Source organism: Primulina eburnea, chromosome 11 (genome assembly GCF_022965805.1).
Source record: "Primulina eburnea isolate SZY01 chromosome 11, ASM2296580v1, whole genome shotgun sequence".
NCBI classification, from domain to species: Eukaryota; Viridiplantae; Streptophyta; class Magnoliopsida; order Lamiales; family Gesneriaceae; genus Primulina; species Primulina eburnea.
The window spans coordinates 34,327,858-34,350,745 of NC_133111.1; the positions used below are offsets into that span (position 1 = coordinate 34,327,858).

A 22,888-nucleotide genomic window follows, 5' to 3' on the forward strand; every position below is an offset into this window, starting at 1 on the left:
AGCCACTTGGGAGACTGAATCAGATATGAGACAGAAATTCCCAGCATTGTTCCACTGATGTAAAGTTCTATTACATTTCTGTATATACTCCTTACTGATATGATAGATTGCTTGTGATTTCGAGGACGAAATCGTATCTTAGGGGGGAGGAATGTAATGCCCGGAAATTTAATCCCAGTAATCTGTAATTATTGATTTATAATTGATAGGATTACAAAAGGATTAATTGGGACATTGAGAAAAGAATTAGAAATGAAATGGTGAAGGTGAGGCCGAGGGGACACCGCACCCGCGGCCTAGGAAGCACCGCACCCGCGGTTGTGCTTCGGGAAATGTTGTGCATCGAAACCGTAGGGTGACCGCACCCGCGGTCTTGCAGCGACCGCACCCGCGATATTGAGCGCACCCGCGGTCCCTATGACACCGCACCCGCGGTGCTACGTGTTGCGAGAAAAATGTTGCCACCTCGTGAATGCATGCACGGTTATATATAATGGTTATCCCTTCGAAAATCAGAACATAAATCGAGAAAGGGTCGAGGGAGATTTGTGAAAAATCCTTACGCCTTTATCTTTCAATCCGTCCGTCCGAATTTGAATCCGACTTCGGTATTGAGTTCCTGGCAACGTAGGCTACAACTGGACGTAAGTTTTACTACGTTTTGACATGTTTTAGAATTATGATATCGTCAGAATTGAATGGAATTCATATATGATGTTCTTGACATATTAGACATCGTAGAATCGAAGTCAGATTAAGAAACAGACTGATTATGGAATTGTTATGATTTTCTGATTATAATCAGTTAATACCGGACAGATTTGGATTATGGATTGATTATAGAATGTATTGGATATGGGTTATAGATTGTAACTATTATCTGGTGAATTGGTATAGACGGGGATATTGGAATTGTACCGTTATACTGTTGATTTTGAATTAATTCCAGATTGATCAGATTATTATGGAGTTGACTAGTATATTGATATGAGATTATTGATATTGTCAGTACCAGACAGGCTTTGAATTCAGGACTTCGACTGAGCCAGAAACCGACGAAAGAAAGGTATAAGTCAATGTGGTATTGGGAGATGGACTTGAGTCGGTTTAGACTTGGGTTTCCCTAAATCACATACTTTATTTTATTGCATGGATATTTGCATTACATTGATTAATGTACTTGTTCTCTTGAATTTAGATGACAGGTATTAGACGAGTTATCTTGTGACAGAAGTGCCGGATAGTGGTGGTATCGCCACGGCACATTGCACGATGTCACAAGATAGGATGCTAGCGATAGAGCTACAGTCCATGACGGTTAGGTCAGGACACTGGATGTATGGTTATATCGAGTAATGGAATCCATTACGGACTTCGATATAGGAACACCATATTTGGTTATATCGAGTAAAGGATATTGGAATTCTTCTATTACGGAATTCGATATAGGAATACCGGGACACTGGTTATATCGAGTAATAGAGATTATGGTTCCATCCTTTACGGAATTCGATATAGGAATACCACATCTGGAAACCGGGATCCCTAGACTAGGATTGAGTCTAGTCTGAAATATGATTGATGTCGACAGTTTGATTTGATATTGATTATGTTTCAGATTTTGATACATATATCTGTTACCTGATTACATGCTTTATAGTGTTTTATATGATTGCATGTTTCATTGATTTATACTGGGATTATATTCTCACCGGTATATCCGGCTGTTATCTTGTCTGTATGTGTACTTGACAACAGGTGGGACAGGTCCAGGGTCGAAGAGATGAAGAGCTAGATCGTGATTAGAGTGGTGGCACCAGACTTGGACTAGATGTAGGGTTAAACACTTGCCTTTAGTTTTAAACCCTAGTTTGAATAAATGTTGAAATACAGGATTTGTATTTTATATACTGATATGTATATATGTTGTATGTCACTACGTTCCGCATTTTGAAAAAAAAATTTAGACCCTGTTTTAATTGATTAATTAGTCCCAATGATGATTAAGAACTTGATTAGCGTCCGGGTCCCCACAATGCGAAGTCCTTCTTTCTACCCATTGAAAATTCAGAATCGAATCATTATGGCTTGCATTTTGCTACACAATTTCATTCGATCTTAGACGCCGGACAATCTTTCCGAGGACATGGAAGATGACACACTCAACCCACCTTCCGAGACAGATAATGATTTCATTGACAATTTCAATTCCTCAAATGCATGAAATATGTGGAGAGATAACTTTGCAATTTCGATGTAATTTCGATGTACCACAAATAATGAAAAATTGTTTCTGTTTTTGTATTGTGTTTGTAAACTTACTTTTCTTTGCAATTAATATACCAATGATGTTTGCTTATGTTTGGAACTGTGGATGCACAAATGTTGTGTAGCAAGTATTTGATATGAAATTGAAGATATTTCATACTAAATTTGTAGTTAAGATGTGTTCTTCTGTATACCTTACATAACTCAATTTTTGTTCAAGTGTTGTCTTACAACAATATCACAAACATTGATATCGGAGAATCATCTTAAAATTTAAGTTATGTTAAGTTAAACTTCACATAAAATATAATTTCTGTCAACCAAATTTCTCCAACCACATTTAACTACTGCATAAAGATCAAAATCAAAATGCATATACATTAAACAATTATTATTGTTTAAGATTAAAGTTTTGACATTGTATTCTTAGAAAAGTACACGGATAAGAATTATGCAGACGACATCTTACTCACAAAATTCCTTCTTTATCTTCAGATGTGTTCTTCGAATGGGTTTGCACGGCAAGTCGACAAGTTCGAAACGAAGCTTTCAGTTGTTCTGTATATAAATATTAGTAACTAATATTATTACTTCAATAAAATTGTTTCCAGATTTTAAAAAGTCACAACATCAACTTTTCTCAAAAAAATGTAACTATTTTATCAACATGGAATGAGATTATAGTCAACTACTATAATATTTAAATTAATTTTTACACAAAAAATTGTTTGAAGAAATAAAAATAGAGAAATTTATGCAAATCAAAGCTTACTCAAAAATACGTATTCCTAACTTCCAAATTTTTCTTCGACTGTCTTTGCACGACAGCTTCCGAACAGATTTATAATTTTGTCTCTGTAAAAAAAAAAATTTAAATCAAATGCTTTTAACAAACAAATTACTTACAACAACCATCCATCTCCCAGATATTGCAACCACCCATCTTCAGATCTATAAGTTGCGTGGCCTGTGTAAAATTGAAATTTTTTTTTTGCAGTATTTACAGATATGAAAATACTCGTACACAAGCAGAATCGCAAGTCCTCGATGAATCCTGCTTCGTGCTTTCACCATTCATTTCCTTTGAAGCACTTTAGGTGAAGAAGAAATAACATCGTCGACCACATCTTCAAGGGAAGACTTGCAAAAAGATATTTTCTACCATATGTCCATAAAGTAGGGTATTTAGTTTTGTCAACTTCGACTGTGGAATATGGTTTGTGTTTTGAAGGGTATTGTGGGAATTACATTGAGGTACTGGACGGCATTTTAGTCAAAAAAAAATTATCCAACAAGTAAGCCACATATGAAATAATTAGTCACACAATATTACACATCATTCCTTATCAAATACATATCAATCAAATTATTAATCATTTACTTATCTTATCACACATATCAAACGGAGCCCAATAAATCCGATTCAAGAAATTGGCCATCGATTTAGGAAATTGGCCCACGAAATTCGATGGGTGGTCGTGGACTAGGCCCATAAACCTTCAGTTTTAAAACTCAGAATTCGATCCGATTTAAGAAATTGGCCCACGAAATTTGACCCGACCAGACGTAGAAATTTGGATCCGTAGATCTTTCTAGAAGCCACAGCACGTTTTATTCTTCTTTTCTTCTCATCGCGATTAAATTAGAAATTTCTAGAGATAAAATACAATAAATTCCTCCGCGAATTTTTATTCTCATTATTACTATTCTCTCTCGCACTTTTTGGAAGCTAAAGCTTCGGAAATTTCTTACCGCGCGGCGCATTCGATCTATTCTCAGGTACTCTACATTTTGATTCGCAAACCCTGATAAGATGAGTTAATTTTTTAGATCAAATCTATTGTTGCTTTTCCTTTTTCTGCTCTTAATTTTCTTTTTTTGTTTTTTTTCTCCCTGGATTTAAGTTTGAAGTTGGTTGATTGATTTAAATGTTGTTTCTTCTTCCTCGGTTTATTAGGTTTGGAGGTTATTTATTTATTTTTGTTGGATTTGATGTCAAATATAAAACGACGGAGCTTTGCGATCTTGTGGGTTATATGTCAATTAATTTATAATTCCAGCGGCTTTTACTTTCTGTCTTTTCTTCCTTAATTTGCTGTACTTTAGGAATCCATTCGGAGATTTCAAATTGTATGAAACTATGTTTTCTTTTAATTTGTGTGGGAGGTAAATAAATTTTGCGTCTTTAATAGCCTTCATGATGTAATCTGAACATTGGTGTAATGGGAATGAGTGGCTGGCCGTCATGTGTATTTTACTGGTCTGTGACTTCAAATGTTCACGCCGCAGGTCGCAGCTTCCTTGTTCGGAGTAAACTGGTGGTTTCTGTGACTTTTAGCGACGGGAAAATATGAGTGTGGTAGGTTTTGACTTTGGTAATGAGAGCGGCGTTGTTGCTGTTGCAAGACAAAGGGGCATTGATGTTGTTCTTAATGATGAATCCAAGCGTGAAACTCCTGCAATCGTATGCTTTGGTGACAAGCAGCGGTTTCTTGGGACAGCAGGAGCTGCATCAAGTATGACGAATCCAAAAAATACCATATCTCAAATTAAGAGGTTGATTGGGCGCCAGTTTTCAGATCCTGAGCTGCAACGCGATCTTAAGTCGTTGCCTTTTTTAGTCACCGAAGGGCCTGACAGTTATCCTTTGATCCATGCACAGTATTTGGGTGAGATGAGGACATTTACACCAACTCAGGTTTTGGGCATGGTATTTTCCGATCTCAAGAGTATTGCAGAGAAGAATTTGAATGCTGCCGTTGTAGATTGCTGCATTGGTATACCTGTTTACTTCACTGACCTACAGAGAAGAGCTGTTATAGATGCTGCCACTATCGCTGGCTTGCACCCCCTTCGGCTTATTCATGAGACTACTGCTACTGCTTTAGCTTATGGAATTTATAAGACCGACTTACCTGAAAGTGAACCACTGAATGTTGCTTTTGTTGACGTTGGACATGCAAGTATGCAAGTTTGTATTGCTTCCTTCAAGAAAGGTCAGCTGAAGATATTGGCCCATTCCTTTGACCGGTCTCTTGGTGGAAGGGATTTTGATGAAGTTCTTTTCCAGCACTTCGCCTCAAAGTTCAAAGACGAGTACAAGATTGATGTCTATAAGAATGCTAGAGCTTGCCTAAGGCTTCGTGCTGGCTGTGAGAAGTTAAAGAAGGTTCTTAGTGCAAACCCTGAGGCTCCTCTTAACATCGAGTGTCTGATGGATGAGAAGGATGTTAGGGGTTTCATCAAGAGAGAGGAGTTTGAGCAAATTAGCATTCCAATTTTGGAACGTGTGAAAAAGCCATTGGAGAAGTCTCTGGCAGAAGCTGGGCTCACTGTTGAAAATATCCATTCAGTTGAGGTTGTTGGTTCGGGCTCTCGGGTTCCAGCTATGATTAAAATCTTGTCCGAGTTCTATGGTACGGAGCCCAGGCGTACAATGAATGCTAGTGAATGTGTTGCCAAAGGCTGTGCTTTGCAATGTGCTATACTTAGTCCTACATTTAAAGTGCGGGAATTTCAGGTAATGTTCCTATTATTTGTAGCTGTGTTTCTGTGTCATCTGGATAACTGAACTCACTTCTAGCATGCGATATGTTTAATAATCATTTGAGAAAAACATGAACATTATTCATGGGATACAGACGCAATCAAGTAATTATTGGACTTTCAACTTCTCTCTGCATACCTGTGTTTCTTGTTAAATTTTCAGTTGCAAAAGTGCGTTTAAGAACTTGATGGTCGATTGAGGGATCTATGAATTTTCATTGGGATCTTGAATATATTGTCATAATCGGGTTGGCATCTTCTACGGGTATGTGTATATTTGTGGCGCTGTCAAAAACCAACATTTGTGATTTGCGTTTATGTGCGCCAGGTTTTGTAAAATTCCAGGAACAATCTTCCCATGGGTTTTACTTTCCAATTACATCCAATGATTCTCGGATTATGATATGGTTAGTTCCGATTCTGCAGGTGAATGAGAGCTTCCCTTTCCCCATTTCACTATCATGGAAAAGTACTGCTTCAGATATGCAAAATGGAGCAATAGAGAACCAGCAGAGCACAATCGTATTTCCCAAGGGTAATCCTATACCAAGTGTGAAGGCTTTGACTTTCTACCGATCTGGCACCTTTACAGTAGATACACAATACACTGATGTCAGTGAATTGCAGGCACCGGCAAAGATTAGTACATACATGGTAAGTTTCATTTTCTAAAAAAAATATGGTTGATTATTAATTTATTTTATTTGTATTGTCCAACAAGTGTTTCTATTACTTAAACTTGTATTGTGCTTACTTTCAGATTGGACCTTTCCAATCCACAAATGAGCGGGCTAAAGTGAAGGTTAAAGTCCGTCTGAATCTTCATGGTATTGTATCAGTCGAGTCAGCAATGGTAGGTTCACACGATAAAGCTCTTTGATTTAGTGTATTTTTTTATGGCTCTTTGACTATTGATAATCCTGGATAGCAGAATAGAGGTTTGTCAAGCATAGAATAGAGATTGTGAAAAAATAAAGTTAAATAAATTGCCTCTGTTGCCTGCCTTCATACAGTTTACCATTACCCTTACCCTGCAATAGAATTTTCCCAATATTATACATCTCAAACCATGTGCCAGAGCCAATATCGGTTAATTCTCTGTGCCTCTGTGGCGTGCTATTTCAGAATAATAATTATCTCCAATTCTACGTAATTCTCTGCGCCTTTGTGGCATGCTATGTTAGAAATATAATCAGATAATAACTTATATGGCAGCATTTATAAAAAATAGGATATGTAGAAGCAAATCAGCTACGTAAATATGATCGATATGTTTTTAAGGAATGGCGATATATAAAGGTTTATATATGTTATTGTTTTGGTAATACAACATACTGAACATAGTTGATTGCATGAAATATGTCAACCATAATGGTTATATTGGTATGTTCAACGTGCTTGATTACAAGAAAGTTTGTCAACCATAGATCATATTGGTTATTATTCTCTTCGTCCCAAATATAAAGACCACACTTATTTTTTTCATCTGTCCCAAACATATAGTTCGATTATCATATTTACTATTATTTTCTGTTTTCTTTTAGGAATCTACGCATACTTAATTTGCTTTCGTAAGTACTAATTTATTCATTTAATTTTGAAAATGTAAATTATCAATTCTTATATGTATTAATTTAATGTTGAAATGTCCACCATTTCTCGATGAATGTCCAAATCCTTGGAAATAGGGTCTGAAAAAATTGAAGATAAATCTACCATTTTCAGCTTAACTTTTGAGTATGAAATTGAAACAACATTGTTCTTATTTATAATGACTGCTAAAAATTCAAAAACAGTTGCGAGAAAAGATCCTAGCACTTACAACTGATTTTTTAAGAAATCAGATGAATTCATTTGTTTTAGGAGGTGGAAAATTATCAATTTCGTTTTTAGGCGTTGGATTGCTTCAATTTTGCAAAAGTTTGAAAACTTGTTCATTGGAGCCACTTATCATTAATGTGATGAGAAGTTTAATTTTTGTAAATTTTAATTTTTAGGATTTTCTTTCTAATCTGATATTTGGAATTAACATTGCATAAATACAATAGTTAGCTCATGAAGATTAAATCACAACCTGTAACTAATCCAACAATTTTTAGTTAGCTCATGAAGGTTAAATCAAAACCAGTAAATATATTAACTAATTCCGACAATTTTTTTATCCTGTTAAACACTCAATAAATAAGAGATGATGGAAACTTTCTTGTAGAATCTACTTTTCCAATACTTTTCTTAATCTGTGTCAAATTACATGTAAGCCTATATGTATAGGACGGAACGGAGGGAGTATTTTTTTCCTTTTTTAACACTGTTCTGTTTAATTCATTGATTTTTTTGACCTTCTCTTATGTAGCTCTTGGAAGAGGATGAAATTGAAGTTCCAGTTGTGAAAGATTCGGCAAAGGACCCAGAGAAGATGGATACTGAAGATGTTCATACTGATCCTGCTACATCTAGCACCCCTGACGCTGATGTGAATATGCAAGATTCTAAAATTGATGCTCCTGAACCTGAAAATGGTGTGCCAGAGTCTGGGGACAAGCCTGCTCAGATGGAAACAGATAAGAAGGTTAGCTTACAATGGTTAAATTTTATGTGCTGGCAGTTTCCTGTTTCTGGGAGACTAGCCGTTGAAACATCATCTCCGCCTTTGTGCATTCTGTTTCGAATATTTATTGGGATCTTGATCTTATCTGTGCTTGAATCAAATGTTGTTTCTTCTATCAAATACCAATTTGAGCTATCTTTTTTATTCTTTTGCCCGTGACTCTTTTTGAAGTTAATTTTGTAGTCTGATTCGCAATCTATGTTTTTGCTCGTGATTGTTTAGCTAATCAGAGTTGAGTATGTGTTCTCTCAGCTGTGACGAATGTGTTTTATGCTCATCAGGTGGAAATTCCGAAGAAAAAGATAAAGAAAACCAACATAACTGTGTCAGAAGTTGTACATGGAGGACTCTCGGCCTTGGAATTGCAAAAGGCAGTAGAGAAGGAATTTGAGATGGCGTTGCAGGATCGTGTAATGGAAGAAACCAAAGACAAAAAGAATGCTGTTGAGGCTTATGTTTATGAAATGCGGAATAAGGTATGTAGCAGTGTGTTGGCATTGCAAGTTTCTGGGTTTAGACATCCTGTTAACGTTCTTTTGTTGCTCGCAGCTTCATGACAAATATCATGAGTTCATATCCGATCCAGAGAGAGAGCAGTTTATTTCCAGACTACAAGAGATAGAAGATTGGTTGTACGAGGATGGGGAAGATGAAACCAAAGGTGTTTATATTGCTAAACTTGAGGAGCTCAAGAAGGTATGTCCGTTGAAGTTTAGTTTTTACACATGTTTTTGTTTCTCACTTTCAAAGTTCATGATGTACTTTTTTGGGTTTTGTAGCAAGGTGATCCTGTAGAGCTGCGTTACAAGGAGCATTCGGAGAGGGGAACTGTGATTGATTTACTTACTTATTGCGTCAATAGTTACAGGGAAGCAGCTGTGGTGGACGATCCCAAGTTTGATCACATTGATTTGGCTGAAAAACAAAAGGTACAGTCTTGTCCTTTGTGCCCATATGCACGCATATACTCGGTTGATATATGCTCTATGGCGATCGAGAAACTTCTATCAATCTAATTGTTCAGGTTTTAAATGAATGCGTGGAAGCTGAAGCTTGGCTAAGAGAAAAACTACAGCATCAGGATTCACTTCCAAAGCATGCAAATCCAGTTCTTTTGTCTGCTGATGTGAGGAAGAAAGCTGAAGCTCTTGACAGGTATTGCAGAATTGGTTTCTTTTCAAGTTGATAGTCTTGATACATTTCATCCATTTTCTCTTTGAAACTTATGCACTTGCTTTTATTTGAGATGGACAAGCATGTTTTAAAGATTTGAGAAAGGTTCATATATAGCTACACCAATTCTATTGCAGTACATTAATTATTTGCTAGAGACACATTAGTTGTCAACATTATCATTCTGGCCTTCCAACAACTATTTTACCCTGGCTACATGGATAGCCGGTAGTGATGTTTTCTTTTTGTATGGATTTCTACTGTTTTCTGAAATTAATATCTCACTAATCCTTGAATCGTGAAACCAATGCTTAACAATGCATCACCGATTTATGTTGTTCACTTCTGTCACGCAAGCTGATTTGTTTCTCTTCTCACTTCTTAGCAATGTTCCTTGTGGACAATAAATATTCGAACTATCTACAGTATGCTATTTTAGTTTCTATGAATTATATCTAATTCTACAAGTACCTTTACAGGTTTTGCAGGCCTATCATGATGAAGCCAAAGCCAGCAAAACCAGCCACGCCTGATGTACCTTCGCCAGCATCAGCCCAAGGAGGTGAGTCGCAATCTCGAGGGCCAGATAGCACGAACACATGTGACACTGCGGAATCTGGAAAAGAATTGCCATCAGCCGATGCACAGCCTATGGAAACAGACAAATCCGAGACTGCACCAGCTTAATGCCAATAGGTGCTTTATACGTGTGGGTTCACTTGTAAGGCTAGAAAACTTGATTTAAACTTCAGATTGGCCATGGAGGCCATGAATATCTTCGATGTTAGAACATTCAAATTATGTTTTTAAGTATACTTCTCCGGGTCGAAAACCATACTATTTGTTGTAGGTGGCTCTTTATTATGCATCTGTTTTTGAGAGGGTGTTTCAGGCATGACAGAATGACTATTGATCTTCCTTCAGTTGAATGAATCAAAAAGGTTATCCTTTGTGAAAGAAATTCTTTTATAAGTAATTGTCAATGTATGCAGGAAATATCCTTGTTAATTTTCTAGTTTTCTTTGTTGACGTCAAAAACATGTTACAAGGAAATAAAACTTGAACAGATTAAACGATTTTGTCTTTATCAAAATTTGAACGAATATTTATTTCAACATAATATATCTATTTCAACTAATAATTTTTATTTAAATGTTCTAATAAAAATATTCTATTTCATATCTTTATATACTATGTCATGAAGGTGATGGGATCAAAACAGTGAGATTACATTTGTGTTCTACTCAACTAAGTGACAATGATTACTATAAAATGTTCAATAGTTCATGTCACTCCTCTGTAAAAGGTTGGTTTACAACAGATTGAATTTTTAACCATAGTTAACCAATCAAAATTTCATTGGTCAAATTGCATTAGAAAGTATAGAAGATATTAGAACATGAAAAAGAAATCGACTCAATATCTATTAATTAAGATTGCTGAAGACTTGAAAAATGAGAGCTAAAATTCGTGAAAAATTTTCTGCTTTTTGGGAGAGCACACATTTGTTTCTTTCGAATGCTTCAATATAAATAATAATCAAAATCCTGATTGTAATTCTAATCACTCTTTTACTTAATTAATTAGATTAATTAAGGTAATTAAAGATTCTTAGTACATGCCAATCATGGCCAATCTCGAATTAATACATATATTTTTTAGAATATCATGCATTAATATTATTTTGCTTTGTGTTTAAGTTTTTAAAATTTTGGTGTCATGAATATTTCCATACTATATAAATCAATATATATTTTATAAAAACTTAATGTACTATATATTAATTCAATTAAAATACAAATTTATTAAAGTTCATTTGAACTTTAATAAATTAGGATGATGAACTTATACTTTTACAAGCCCATGATTCATGCTCTCATTATATTAATCTCATCATAATCCCGATCGACGATCCAATATCATCGATGTGACAATTTCAACTTGTTCGTTATTACGATGCACACTTTAATTTCGAGAACATCAATGTCTAAATAATGCATGTGCACTCCTTTTGACTGTTTTTAGTAGTAATACTCTCAAAATTTCTACAGTTTTTATAAACTTTATTTATAAGCTTATCAATTGATCCTATCAAATTTATTTCTTTTAAATTCATCTCATACATGCCTTATATTCAAAGCATAGAGAGTACACGTAAGAAAATTATGCGTTTATTCAAAAAAAAAAGGAGAGTAAAACAAAAGGGGATGTAAGGTGTGGGGTAACCAAAAAGAGATGAAATCATATCCCTCGGCTGAAAAGATCGAGATGTATGGCGTTGAGGAATTTCGGATGAAAATTTTGACGAGTGCATAATGAAAATGATCGGTGTACTCCTAATCTTTTTGGACCACTTGAGCACATGTTGACATTACCCCTAAATATCGTTGTGCAACCATGAAATTCTACTACATTGTGTTTAATGGTGGTCACGAATAGAAAATGAACTCAGGAGAGTGAAAACTTGCGTTGAATTGTTGATTTGGTAACTTACACGATTTGCGAATAAATCTATCTAAAGTACAAACTGGTAGAACCCACAGCACACACACGAACACATTTTCTATCCAAAAAAAATGCTATGTGGTGATTTAAAAGGGGGATTAATGGATGTTGTGATGTGACTAATGAGGTGTATTTCAAAAGCCTACAGAGGCATTAGATACCAATTTGTTGTTTCGCCATCGAGTTGGTTGTTTGGTACTTTAATTTGATATCTTATTTTGTGTTATAGTTTTGGTCTATGACCTATTTGCTCGAGGCCAAGAAAAAGTTCAGTATGAGGGGGTTGATATGTGCTGTTTTTACGTGTTTTATTACATTAGTTTTGTATATGTGTGCGCATTTCATCTCCATTTTGTTCGTTTTAGGCTTAACATATGCATATGATAATGGCTCACTCGTACTTAATGTATTTGCAGGTGAAATGACCGGATAACTGAAATTGGGAGACAAAGATACAAGCCACCAAAAGGAAGCAAAAATGTATACCTCTTTCAAATGCTGAATATTAGTATGTGGCGGCTGGTAGCTGCAGTTCACAACTATTGTGGATGAATCAAATGGACTACAGTTACAAAAATCCAGCACAACACTCTCGCTCAAAACACAATGACATCATACATCACTTTATTTGATATTTGGTTGAAAAAAAGAATAATTTGATGAAATTTTTGGTACTAATAACCAACTGGAAGATATTTTCAAAAAAAAAAATTTCCAGAGATTTTCAACCTTAGTAAGTCTCTCAGTTTGTGTACATGATAATCACTCACTGATGTAGTCTTAGATCTTGCAACATCAGGGAAAACACTCAACATGCATATGCATTTATAGGATGTTAAACATATTGCATTAACTCTTTCATTCTATTTTATGAAATTTTTATAATGTGATGACTTTTTTTTTGTGCTTTCAATTTCAAGTTTTATTTCAATCAACACATTTGGCCATGAGATGTGCTCTGACTAAGTGATGAAGCAGTTGAGGGATGTTCTTGTACTCCATAATCCTGTCTCATTTGAAAAGTGACTTGAGAATATTGAACAAAAAGTAAAAAAAAAAATTATTTTGTATGAGAAGAAAAAGTTGGAAAAAACTATCTAAGAGAGTTCGATAAAGACTGTTTTTTAGTGATGAGCTATCTCTTATGAATAAAAAATAGAAATCATAATAGTAGAAAATGTAAAAAGCTACCTAGAGGAGTCCAATGAAGACTGTTGTTTTAGTGTGAGTGCTACTACTTCTGAATAAAAATTAAAGTATAAATGTGCTCTGTGTATGTAGGAAAATAAAAATATTTTAAAATTAGAAGTGCTGCTGGGAGATGTTGCCAACACAACATATAAACACCTCAAATTTTGATCACATGCCTGACATTTGTTTAATATATCATATTATATTCATACTTAAGACATGCATGTTGATGGTTATTTGATTTTCTCTTGATCGGTGAGTTATCAGATTGAAGTTGTGACATTTGCCTGAACACCTAACCTTCCTGATTTTGAATATTTGTGATTTCCCAAGGATTAATGGGTTGAGTCAAAGAGGCGTGAAATCTGGATGATTTTCTTTAAATATGATCACACACGTTTGTATTTTTTTACCATTGGGTGATAGAATAAAACTAGATTGATTTTGGGCAGATTTTTCAGTAGGAGAATCTTTGTTACCGTTGGAAGCCTTACTATTTAAATGAATCCACAAATTTATTACTGCTAATGAACTTTTCTCTCTACTTGAACTCTCATTGCCCATATTTTTCTTGCTCCCATTTTTCGTGTTCTCTACGCGAATATTTTATTTCACAGATGACTAGAATTGGATATGATCATATTGATATTCAAAGAAAAGTGCCTATAAACACCGGCGTTCCACCCCGCGTGGCAACACCACCTGCATAACCCCCTACGGTTGATTTTCTTCAAATGGTTGCAGTCATCGAGGACTCAATTATGATTGAAGTCATTGGATCTAGGGAGTTGGGTAATGCAATAGATGTGGACAATCTGCCAAATTTTGAAGAAATGAAACATGCCTTCCATGTTTCTCAAGGTACAACGATCAAAACGATAGGCTGGGTACGACCCCGACTTCGTTCATTCCAAGAAATTAAAAGCACCCTCCTCCACTACTAATATCTTGGACCCTGACTTCTCATCTAGAGATGACTATGATGATGAAGATTTTGAGTTGGTCGCAAGAGCTAAATCTGTTGCTGTTGAAAAGAAGACGATCCCTAATGTGAAAGAAGCTGTGGTTTCGGAAGAACCGACTGCCTATTCCGAGGATGAAGAGTCACTGGCTAAGTTTGTTGCATGATTAAAAAATAAAGAGGCTTGAAGAAAGAAACATCAGAGATTGAAGAACATGATGAAGAAATGTTGCAAGAGTTCGAAGAAAACCACCGAGGAAAATCTAATATGATTATATTTATGATTCTAGTTTTGACTCTGATTTTGACAAATATTCTGGAAAAGATGATGACAATGATGATTCTGATAGCGAGAATGAAGAGAGTAATGATGAAGAAGGTAATAATGTTGATGCTGGTCATGATGTTGAGAACGATGTTGACGACACACCATGGACAACATCGATACTGCATACCATGACTTGAGTAAGTCATATTTTCCACAAAATATGATTAAAATTAAAAATAATTGAAAAATAGGAGATTGAGATTTAAATAAATATATATGACAAATGATTTGACTTTTCCTTAAATTTTCTTTGAAACTTCTCAACCAATTTTTTTTAGAACTTTCGTTTTTATTTAGCATAATACATAAGGTTAAGTGGATAGAAATGATTTATTATTAATCATATTACTTAAGATTGAATTATTACAAAGAGTGACTCTCATGTGAGACCGTCTCACGGATCTTAATCTGTGAGACGGGTCAACGCTACCCATATTCACAATAAAAAGTAATATTCTTAGCATAAAAAATAATACTTTTTCATGGATAACCCAAATAAGAGATCCGTCTCACAAATACGATCCGTGAGACCGTCTCACACAAGTTTTTGCCTATTATAAATTTGTCTGCAATATATATTTTTCTGTTACTTTCTTGTAGTTTTAATGATTAAGCCGATTTTTTTCAAAAATTTATTATCTAAAATCATTTTATTTGTTTTTAAATTTATTGAAGCGTTCACTACTTTTTATCTTTAAAATGCTACTAATTTTTTTTCGAAAAAAAATTCGAAACTTTCTTGCTAAAATAACTCCACAATTAACAGTCTTAAATGCATAAAAATTCAACGTCAATCACCAAAATCATACATCAACATTCAAAACAATCCAAAAGTAAACTTCAAAATAAAACATAAATCTCTAAACGGAAAATTTTCAAAATCTTTTCGTAAAACTTTAAATACTAAATAAGTAAATAAATGCGGAAAATCAATGTCCTTCGGGAGTGTACTGGCAGATTCGATCCACTCAAACATCAGCGCCTTTCTCAATCTCGTACTCACCTGCAACCAGTCAAAACTAGTGAGTCTAATGACTCAACACGTTCTAACCATGAGTAACAAATAATACATATACATGCACATGCGTAAAAATCTTACTTTTATTTAAAATACCTAGCGTAAATTTGTAAGCATAAATAAATAATAAATCATTTAATCGTAAAGCTTTTCATCATCATATATCATTTTTGGTGAAGTTTGATCTAGCTGTAATCGTATCATGTGGTCGATTGATCAGTCTTAGCTCACCGTTGCGCATGGGGACAGGCGCTAGTGAAGGATCGAGTGTGCTAGTGCCTTGAAGGCATTTCAAACACTATATTCTCCAATGAGCTACAATAGCTCTTGTTCTAAAAATATTAACACCGATGAATTAAATCGAGTTTGGTTTAAACCCAAGCAGAAGAAACTCGAAGTAATTCTTCATGAAGAAGATTGTTATATTCGAAAACATTTGAATTCATGTAAACTGAATAAGCGAAAAAGGGTAAATTGGTTTTTGCATTCACCAGTTTAGTGTGGGTCAACTGAACTGACGGATACTCTAACTGATCCAAACAGTTTGAAAACATCAGTTGATCAATTAATACACAAGATATGTTTATGGATGTTCGGAGACTTCAACTGCTCATACGTCAACCATTCTACCGCCTCGGGTAGGATCCACTAGAAGACCATGATTTATACAACACTTTTTACAAACCGACTCAGCTAGGACTTACACTACTGCCTAAACTGAACTCCTAGCTACGACTGAAGCAGCACCTTCCAGCCAACACTTCTTTAACGTCTATGTGTCAAAGACTTCATACACAAGTTTAACATCTTTGGGCAAGATTGTATTTGAGTGATTGAGAGTGTGTGTGTGTGAGAACTGAACGAGGATGTTCTCACACACTAAGGGAAATAAGCTTCTAAACTAAGCAGATAACACGTTAAATGTCCCTTTGGGCTGATTGCTTCAGAAAGCTGATGTGCAGTGTGCGTGTCATTTTCTTTTCTCTCTTGTTTGCGTTGAAGATTTTTGTTTCTGTATATCATTCTTTTTTCTTCTACTTCTTTTTTTTTTTTTGAGTCTTCACTGATCTTGTTGAGGATCGAAGTTGAGTTTAGAGGGGGGGTGAATAAACTCTACTCCTTTTTCTTTCTAAGGAGGTACTAAAATCCTGTTAGAGATAGTAGTTTATCTTGTTGCGTATACTTTCACCAGATTACAATTATAGGTGCGGAAATAATCTGATGAAGTAGGTGAAAGACAGTAAGAAAGTAGACAATAGTTGTTTATGGAAGTTTGAAGATGAAATCTTCTACGTCTCCCCTTCTCCTGTTTCCAAAAGGTATCACTAAAAGACTTTGGATATTACAGTACAACTCTTGTACACACCCACTTCAGAAGGACTTACACTTTTGCCTACTGAAACTCTTAGTTACTCAACATAGTGAAAACGTGAGACACAAAGTTCTGAAAAGATTCTTTTCAGATTACAAACTCTTCTGATAAAGTATAAGTGTTGTAAATGATTGTGAAGAGTGTAAGAAACAGTAGCACAAGATGATCTTCAAAAGATCAGATATTTGCTATGAAGCGTGTGCTACTTTTCTTTGTGTTGAACTCAAAGTTATCAAGGAATTTCGAGGTTGTTCTGTTTAGTGAGATAGCGTTGATCCTTGAAAGATATTTTTGCGCATTGTCGTGTCTTCTATATGGGTTTGTTCCATGTATATATAAGTGACTGAGTTCAACGTCTATGATCAGAGGATGTCTTCAGACTTCTTATTGAATCAGCTTTATTACCTAAAAAGGTTCCTGCAGAAAAGCTATAAAACAATCAGTCCTGATTTATACTAAAATCGGTAAAGTGAATTAAATGACTCTGTACAGTATTTAATGCTGCAATTAATACTAGTACTTGGTAAACTTAACGGTAACATTTAAGATAGTCCCGTTAGGTAACATCTTCTTCTGATTTTGTTTTTCTATCATTTCTACTGCTTTTGTTTTACTAGAGCAGTAGCTTCTGATTTTCTTATCGTCTACTGTTTTCTTAAAGAATGCTACTGGTTTTTTATTTACATCGCCACAATTAATTCATATCTATCAATTTCTCCCTTTGTGGTGATGCCAAAACCTAAACAGTAAGAAAGCGTTAAAGAACAGATAACAGTTAGCAAAAAGATAATATCCGTGAAATTAACAAAATAAATTGTCAATCATTAGTTCCAATGTCCCTGTATATGACATCTTCATTTAGAGGATCCTGAAATCCTCTGTCTGAAGGTTCCGCCTGGTCTTCTAATCTCCTTTGTTCTGCTTCAGACAGATCTCTTCCTCCTCTTTGTTGTGCTTCCCCCTTTTTGGCATCAGCGGCAATAATACGGGCCATAAAATCATCCATTCTTCCAGACAAGTTTTGAATGACATTGGTCAACATTTCCAGATATGGAGCTTGAGTAGAGATTCGATCATTAAGGGTCGTGAGAGATTGAGTTTGAGAGTCAATCTTGGCGTCCATTAATTCCATGGAGGTGAAAAACGAGCGAATGAGATCATCATGCTCGTTGAGTCGATTAAGCATGTCAGATTGAGCAAGAATGATTTTACCATGATTTCTGGATATAGCTTGTCTGAAAACAATGGTTTCAGCATACATTCTATCCATAGATTCCGCCGTTTTATGTATTTCTTTGGACATTCGTTCTCGGAAGAACTGAGAACCACTGAATTCTGCTACACTCTCACGAGACATCCGCTTGACTAAATCAGAAAGATTATTGAGTTCCCTTTGTAGAGTGTCAATCTGAAACTCTAAATTGAAGGGTTCTGATTCTGGTGATGGAGTTCGCTCAAGCAAGCGTTGCCTTATTTCAGCAAGGCGAATATTCGTGTGAGTTTGTACAGGATTAGTGACAATCAACGCAGTAGAGACTTGATTATTGGTATGTGAAATGGTATCCACCAAATCAGTATAAGGGCCAGGGTTAGCAGAGCTTTCATCCGGAGCAGTAGTGACATTTGGTTCGGCAGCAGTGTTCGTAGGAACAATCTCTTCATCAGGAGCAACAAATGCAGAGACCAAGTTCTCTTCTGATGGAACAACTTCAGCAGGTATAACTGATCGTTCTGCAGTCATGGGTTCAGATTGCTGATTCAAAAGAACTTTCATTTATGCTTGATATGTAGCAGAAAAGTTCTCTATATTTGGCAAAAAGGATATAGCATCTGATTCTGCCATGGGTTGGTCTGCTGTTGGAGAAGATGATGGGACTAACAAAGTAGCTGGATCAGTTTCCTGAGCAGTAGAGGACGTGGGAATAATTGATTCAATGACTTCTTCCACCGAAGCAGTTCACGCACAGACAGGAGAGATGATGACTGAAGAGGCCTCTTTGGTGATGCAGGAGTACTGAGAGCAGGAGCTTTTGGTGAAGCTGTAGTCCGTTCCTCAACTGTCTGAATCTGTGGAGAGTCTCGAACAAAGCCGACATGATATTCAATTGGCTCTCCAAAGGCCTGTTCTTGAGCAAGAAGTTTCTCACTCATCTGTTTCAATCTGTCAGTTAGAATATGAACGTTCTGATCCTGAACAGCGGTAGGAATCGTATGATCAAAATTTGACTCAAGAGTTTTCAGAACAGGTTCTAACTTCTGACATTTCAGCTGTTCGAGGATGTAGTTTCTTCTACGCATTGCCTCGATTATATTTTCAGTTTTGGCAAGCTGAAAAACCTTATTCTCAGTTTTCATCATTTTCCCATAAGACCCTTTATTCTGGAAGTATGCAAAGGAATGAAAAACTCGGACCTTGTGCCATTCGTCAAAGAAATTCATGTCATCATTGGCAGAGCTTTATATTTCTGCCAAGTGAAGATCAACACCAGTGGTCACAAATGTCTTGGGTCCAGGAATTTGTGGTTCTTCATTCAGCTTTCCTTTGCCTTTATCGGTTGATGAGATTGGCAAAATGGGTCGAAAGACAGAAGACCCCGTAGTTGGTTCTCTAATTACAAATCCAGACACCGGTCTAAAAATAGAGGCCATAGATGTTGCTGGAACAGATGCAGCAGCTGGTAGTGAAGTAGGAGCAGTGGGTCGTGCAGAGGAAACAACTTTTGTAAACACTTGTCTGATTGGTACATTCTCAATTTCAGAAATTTCTGTTGTCTTCTTGATTTTAAGAACAGTACGAGCTTTCTTTTTTATGGGAGTTGGTGGTAAGGATGGTTGAATATGAGCAACAGACTCTTCGGATACTGTTTTGTCAGAATCAGTAGAGATAATCACTCTCTTCCTTTTAATCTTTCTTTGAGGTCTTTGAACCTCAGAAAGAGTTTCTCCAATCTCCTTTTTCAAAGCAACAAATTCAGCCACAGTTGGCTTGGGCCTTAAAGCGAGTACATTTTCAGCTAAATCATTGTTATAGAAGCAGCATTATGTTCACTTGTAAGAGCGAAACTAGCATCCTTTAACATTGTGCTGATCTGAACAGCAAATCCAGAGCTTTTCTTTGTAACCATTTCTTTCATAATTCGGAATAGAAAACGACTCCAATCCACTTTAGTTCCTGAAGTGATGGCAGCCATCACTTGGACTTTCTCCTTTGTTAGTTTATCGAACGTGCCAGCTTTGACTAACAGCGCTTTCGCCACAATATCAGCAAGAACTTGATATTCCATCTTGAGGAACTTTTTGTGGCAAGAGGGAGATAGTTATTCTCCAGAAGCTGAGAAAGTGCTGAGAGCAGTAGACATTTCTATCTTAGAAATATCAGAGAGTTCAGAGATACCTGAAAGTGGGAGGAGGAAAGTTGCTCCCAACAGTGTGGCATCAATGGAGATGGATGCGCCTCCTTGAGAATGAATGATCTTTCCTTCATGAACAGTTGCCTTAGCATAGAAGTCCAGAAGGGCAGTTTTGTATATGACAGCGGGTGTTTCCAAGAATTGTCGAAGTCCTGATTTTTCAAGGGCTTGAAACATTTTAACAAGGTTCTCATCTTTGATATTGAGAACTGAAGCAAAGTTGACTTGATAGGCATTAAGAGTATATGCTCCGGCCATTTCTGTAAGTAGGAAAGAGTCAGATAGATTTTGCAGTAGAGAGAAGATGTTTAAAAGAAAGCAGTAGCTGAATAACAAAAGTTTTGAGACGGTAATAGTGAAAAGTGAGAAAGTGATATTTTAAAATAAATGTACATCCGTCAAGTAAACACAAGGACACGTGTCAGTATGTTTACGGTTGAATATTTGAAAAGACATGCAGAGTTTGTCAGAGACTCGAATGATTTTAAAATTTGAAAGAGGCGGGCTGTCCAGACGGTTATTAAGAGTAATCAGAAGAAGATTTGTCGTTTTATGATAATGTCTGCTGGAAGTTTCAAAGTACTGAAATATTTGAGCACTTTGATAAAACCAGCAGACTCGTTGTTTTATCGAAAAGACAAATATTCTATCTGTTTTCTGAATAAAAATCTTAGTCTGACTAAGATACTGTTCCTCCTCGATAAATGCAACTAATAAATGTAGAGATATGAAATCTGAGGACAAGATGGATGAATCTTGGTATTCGTGTAACCAAAATTGCCGATTCTTCAGCTTCCTGATACTCTATATAAATGCCTGCAAATTTACAAATTAAGTCATTCTAACTTTTCTTTTCTCAAATCAGTATAAATGACAGGTGCAAGTGATATATCGGAGCCTTCTCCGGAATCAGAATCAGCAGAGGAATTCCAAAAGTAACTTTCAGTCACTCGTATACAGATGTTTGAAGACATCTTTTTCCAATACATTAGTGCTGACAAGATTCAAGCTTGCTGGATAATTTTCGAAGAAGACCATCCTTATCCAAGATATAAGGATTAGGAAGAAAATCCTCAGTTTAGAATTCCTAACTAGTTCTTAGATAAGTTCCTGCTGAAGTACTTTGCAACATAAAAAGTACTTCAAGCTGCTGATAACAATGAATGGAGTAGATAAACTTAATGTAAGGAAATCTTGAAATTTTTGTTCATCTACTGCTTTCATTGAATTAAAAAAAAGTAAGAAAGACTTAGTCTGGTGAATCAGTAAGTGCTTCGGCCGACTTGAGGCTCGTCAACTTCTTCATCATCAAATGCTTCCGGTTGAGTGGAAGTACTCCATAGATGTGGAATTGTATGTTGTAACCTATCTTTGAGTAAATGTGCAATGGAATACCAGTATTCATCTTAAATCGTTTTCTTCTGCAAATAACTCAATATTAGCTGAATAAGGCATAATTTATAAAAGATAAATTGACATTCATAATGAAAGAATCAGAAGAGACTTTGATAGCTTCTACTGGAATTTATAACAGAGTGCCTTATTTTAAAAATAAGTCTCATTCTGCTTCTAATACAAAATCAAATATAATCATAATAAAGTTCCCCCTAAATTAATGTAATTATTAAATGTCACATCTTGGTAAGTGAATGTTGCGTGTTTTCTTGATTGCACGCAAGTGCACGACGTCAAGTTATTGTAAAATGTAATTTTGAGTACAAGTGTCGATCCCACGAGGAATGTATTTCTAAAATTATATTAATGCTTGTAATTGAAATAGTCTCGACTTTATTTAGAATAATCAATTGACAGATTTGTTTGCACCAATAACTAGATTGAAAATAAATTTAATTATAGTACTAAATAGTAGTAAACAACAATGGAATAAAAGATCTAGATGTCCGATTTCACGCAACTATCCACCATGTGTTATTTTGTATAGCTATATTATAAATGTCCTTATTCATTAGCCAAGAATTCTAAATTATCTACTCCCTCTCCCAAGTGTTAAATAGATATTAATATCTAAAAAGGATTGTAACGTCCCCGTCAACAATCTATAATTAAATAACGCAAAACTTCTTTTAATGGCTTCAATAGCAATATATGTCCTCCCGAACTATTTAAATACCATCGACGTATTTTTCCTTTTCTTGTTTATAAATTCCCTTTTCCAAGTGATAAATTATAAACATAAGAATCATTCAAGATATGACCAGTAAAATGAAAACATTAAGATTGGAAAAATACAAATGAACAATAAGGAAAACTTATATAGCATAATTCATAAATCCCAACACATGGTTTCTAGTTTTGTTCAATCTTTCCTCTAGAAATAAGAATTACTTCATAATAATAAAAACAACACAACAACACACGAATCTTAAACAAGACATATCAAATAAAAATAAAGAAAGAAGAACTTAGAACAAGAGATTTGGAGTGCAAAATATTTCTGTCCAGAAGTGTGCAATATTTCCTAAGGATGATGAACTTGAGCTTCAATCC

General features: G+C 35.4%; 1 protein-coding gene and 1 long non-coding RNA gene across 2 annotated transcripts; one reads left to right on the forward strand and one right to left on the reverse strand.

Annotated features, from left to right (window-relative positions):
* Positions 1-2,693: 2,693 nt before the first annotated feature.
* Positions 2,694-3,416, reverse strand: LOC140804246 (uncharacterized). The gene is made up of 3 exons (XR_012112141.1): positions 3,293-3,416; positions 3,041-3,123; positions 2,694-2,826 (listed from the first exon to the last, which is right to left on the reverse strand). It is a non-coding gene; the product is annotated as an uncharacterized lncRNA (long non-coding RNA).
* A 1,202-nt stretch (positions 3,417-4,618) lies between these two features.
* LOC140805229 (heat shock 70 kDa protein 15-like) lies at positions 4,619-10,571 on the forward strand. Its single transcript, XM_073161468.1, has 9 exons — positions 4,619-5,788; positions 6,241-6,468; positions 6,575-6,667; positions 8,168-8,383; positions 8,704-8,898; positions 8,972-9,118; positions 9,202-9,351; positions 9,447-9,577; positions 10,075-10,571. Exons 1-9 carry the CDS (start codon positions 4,619-4,621, stop codon positions 10,280-10,282), a joined length of 2,538 nt encoding a protein of 845 aa, XP_073017569.1. The 3' UTR covers positions 10,283-10,571.
* The last annotated feature ends 12,317 nt before the right edge of the window (positions 10,572-22,888 follow it).

Excerpts from the sequence above, each read along its gene's own strand:
- LOC140805229 (XM_073161468.1), top strand. The coding sequence starts at position 4,619 with ATGAGTGTGGTAGGTTTTGACTTTGGTAATGAGAGCGGCGTTGTTGCT. Across the intron at positions 8,384-8,703 it reads AGATGGAAACAGATAAGAAG|GTGGAAATTCCGAAGAAAAA; the intron begins GTTAGCTTACAA and ends TATGCTCATCAG. Across the intron at positions 9,578-10,074 it reads AAAGCTGAAGCTCTTGACAG|GTTTTGCAGGCCTATCATGA; the intron begins GTATTGCAGAAT and ends GTACCTTTACAG.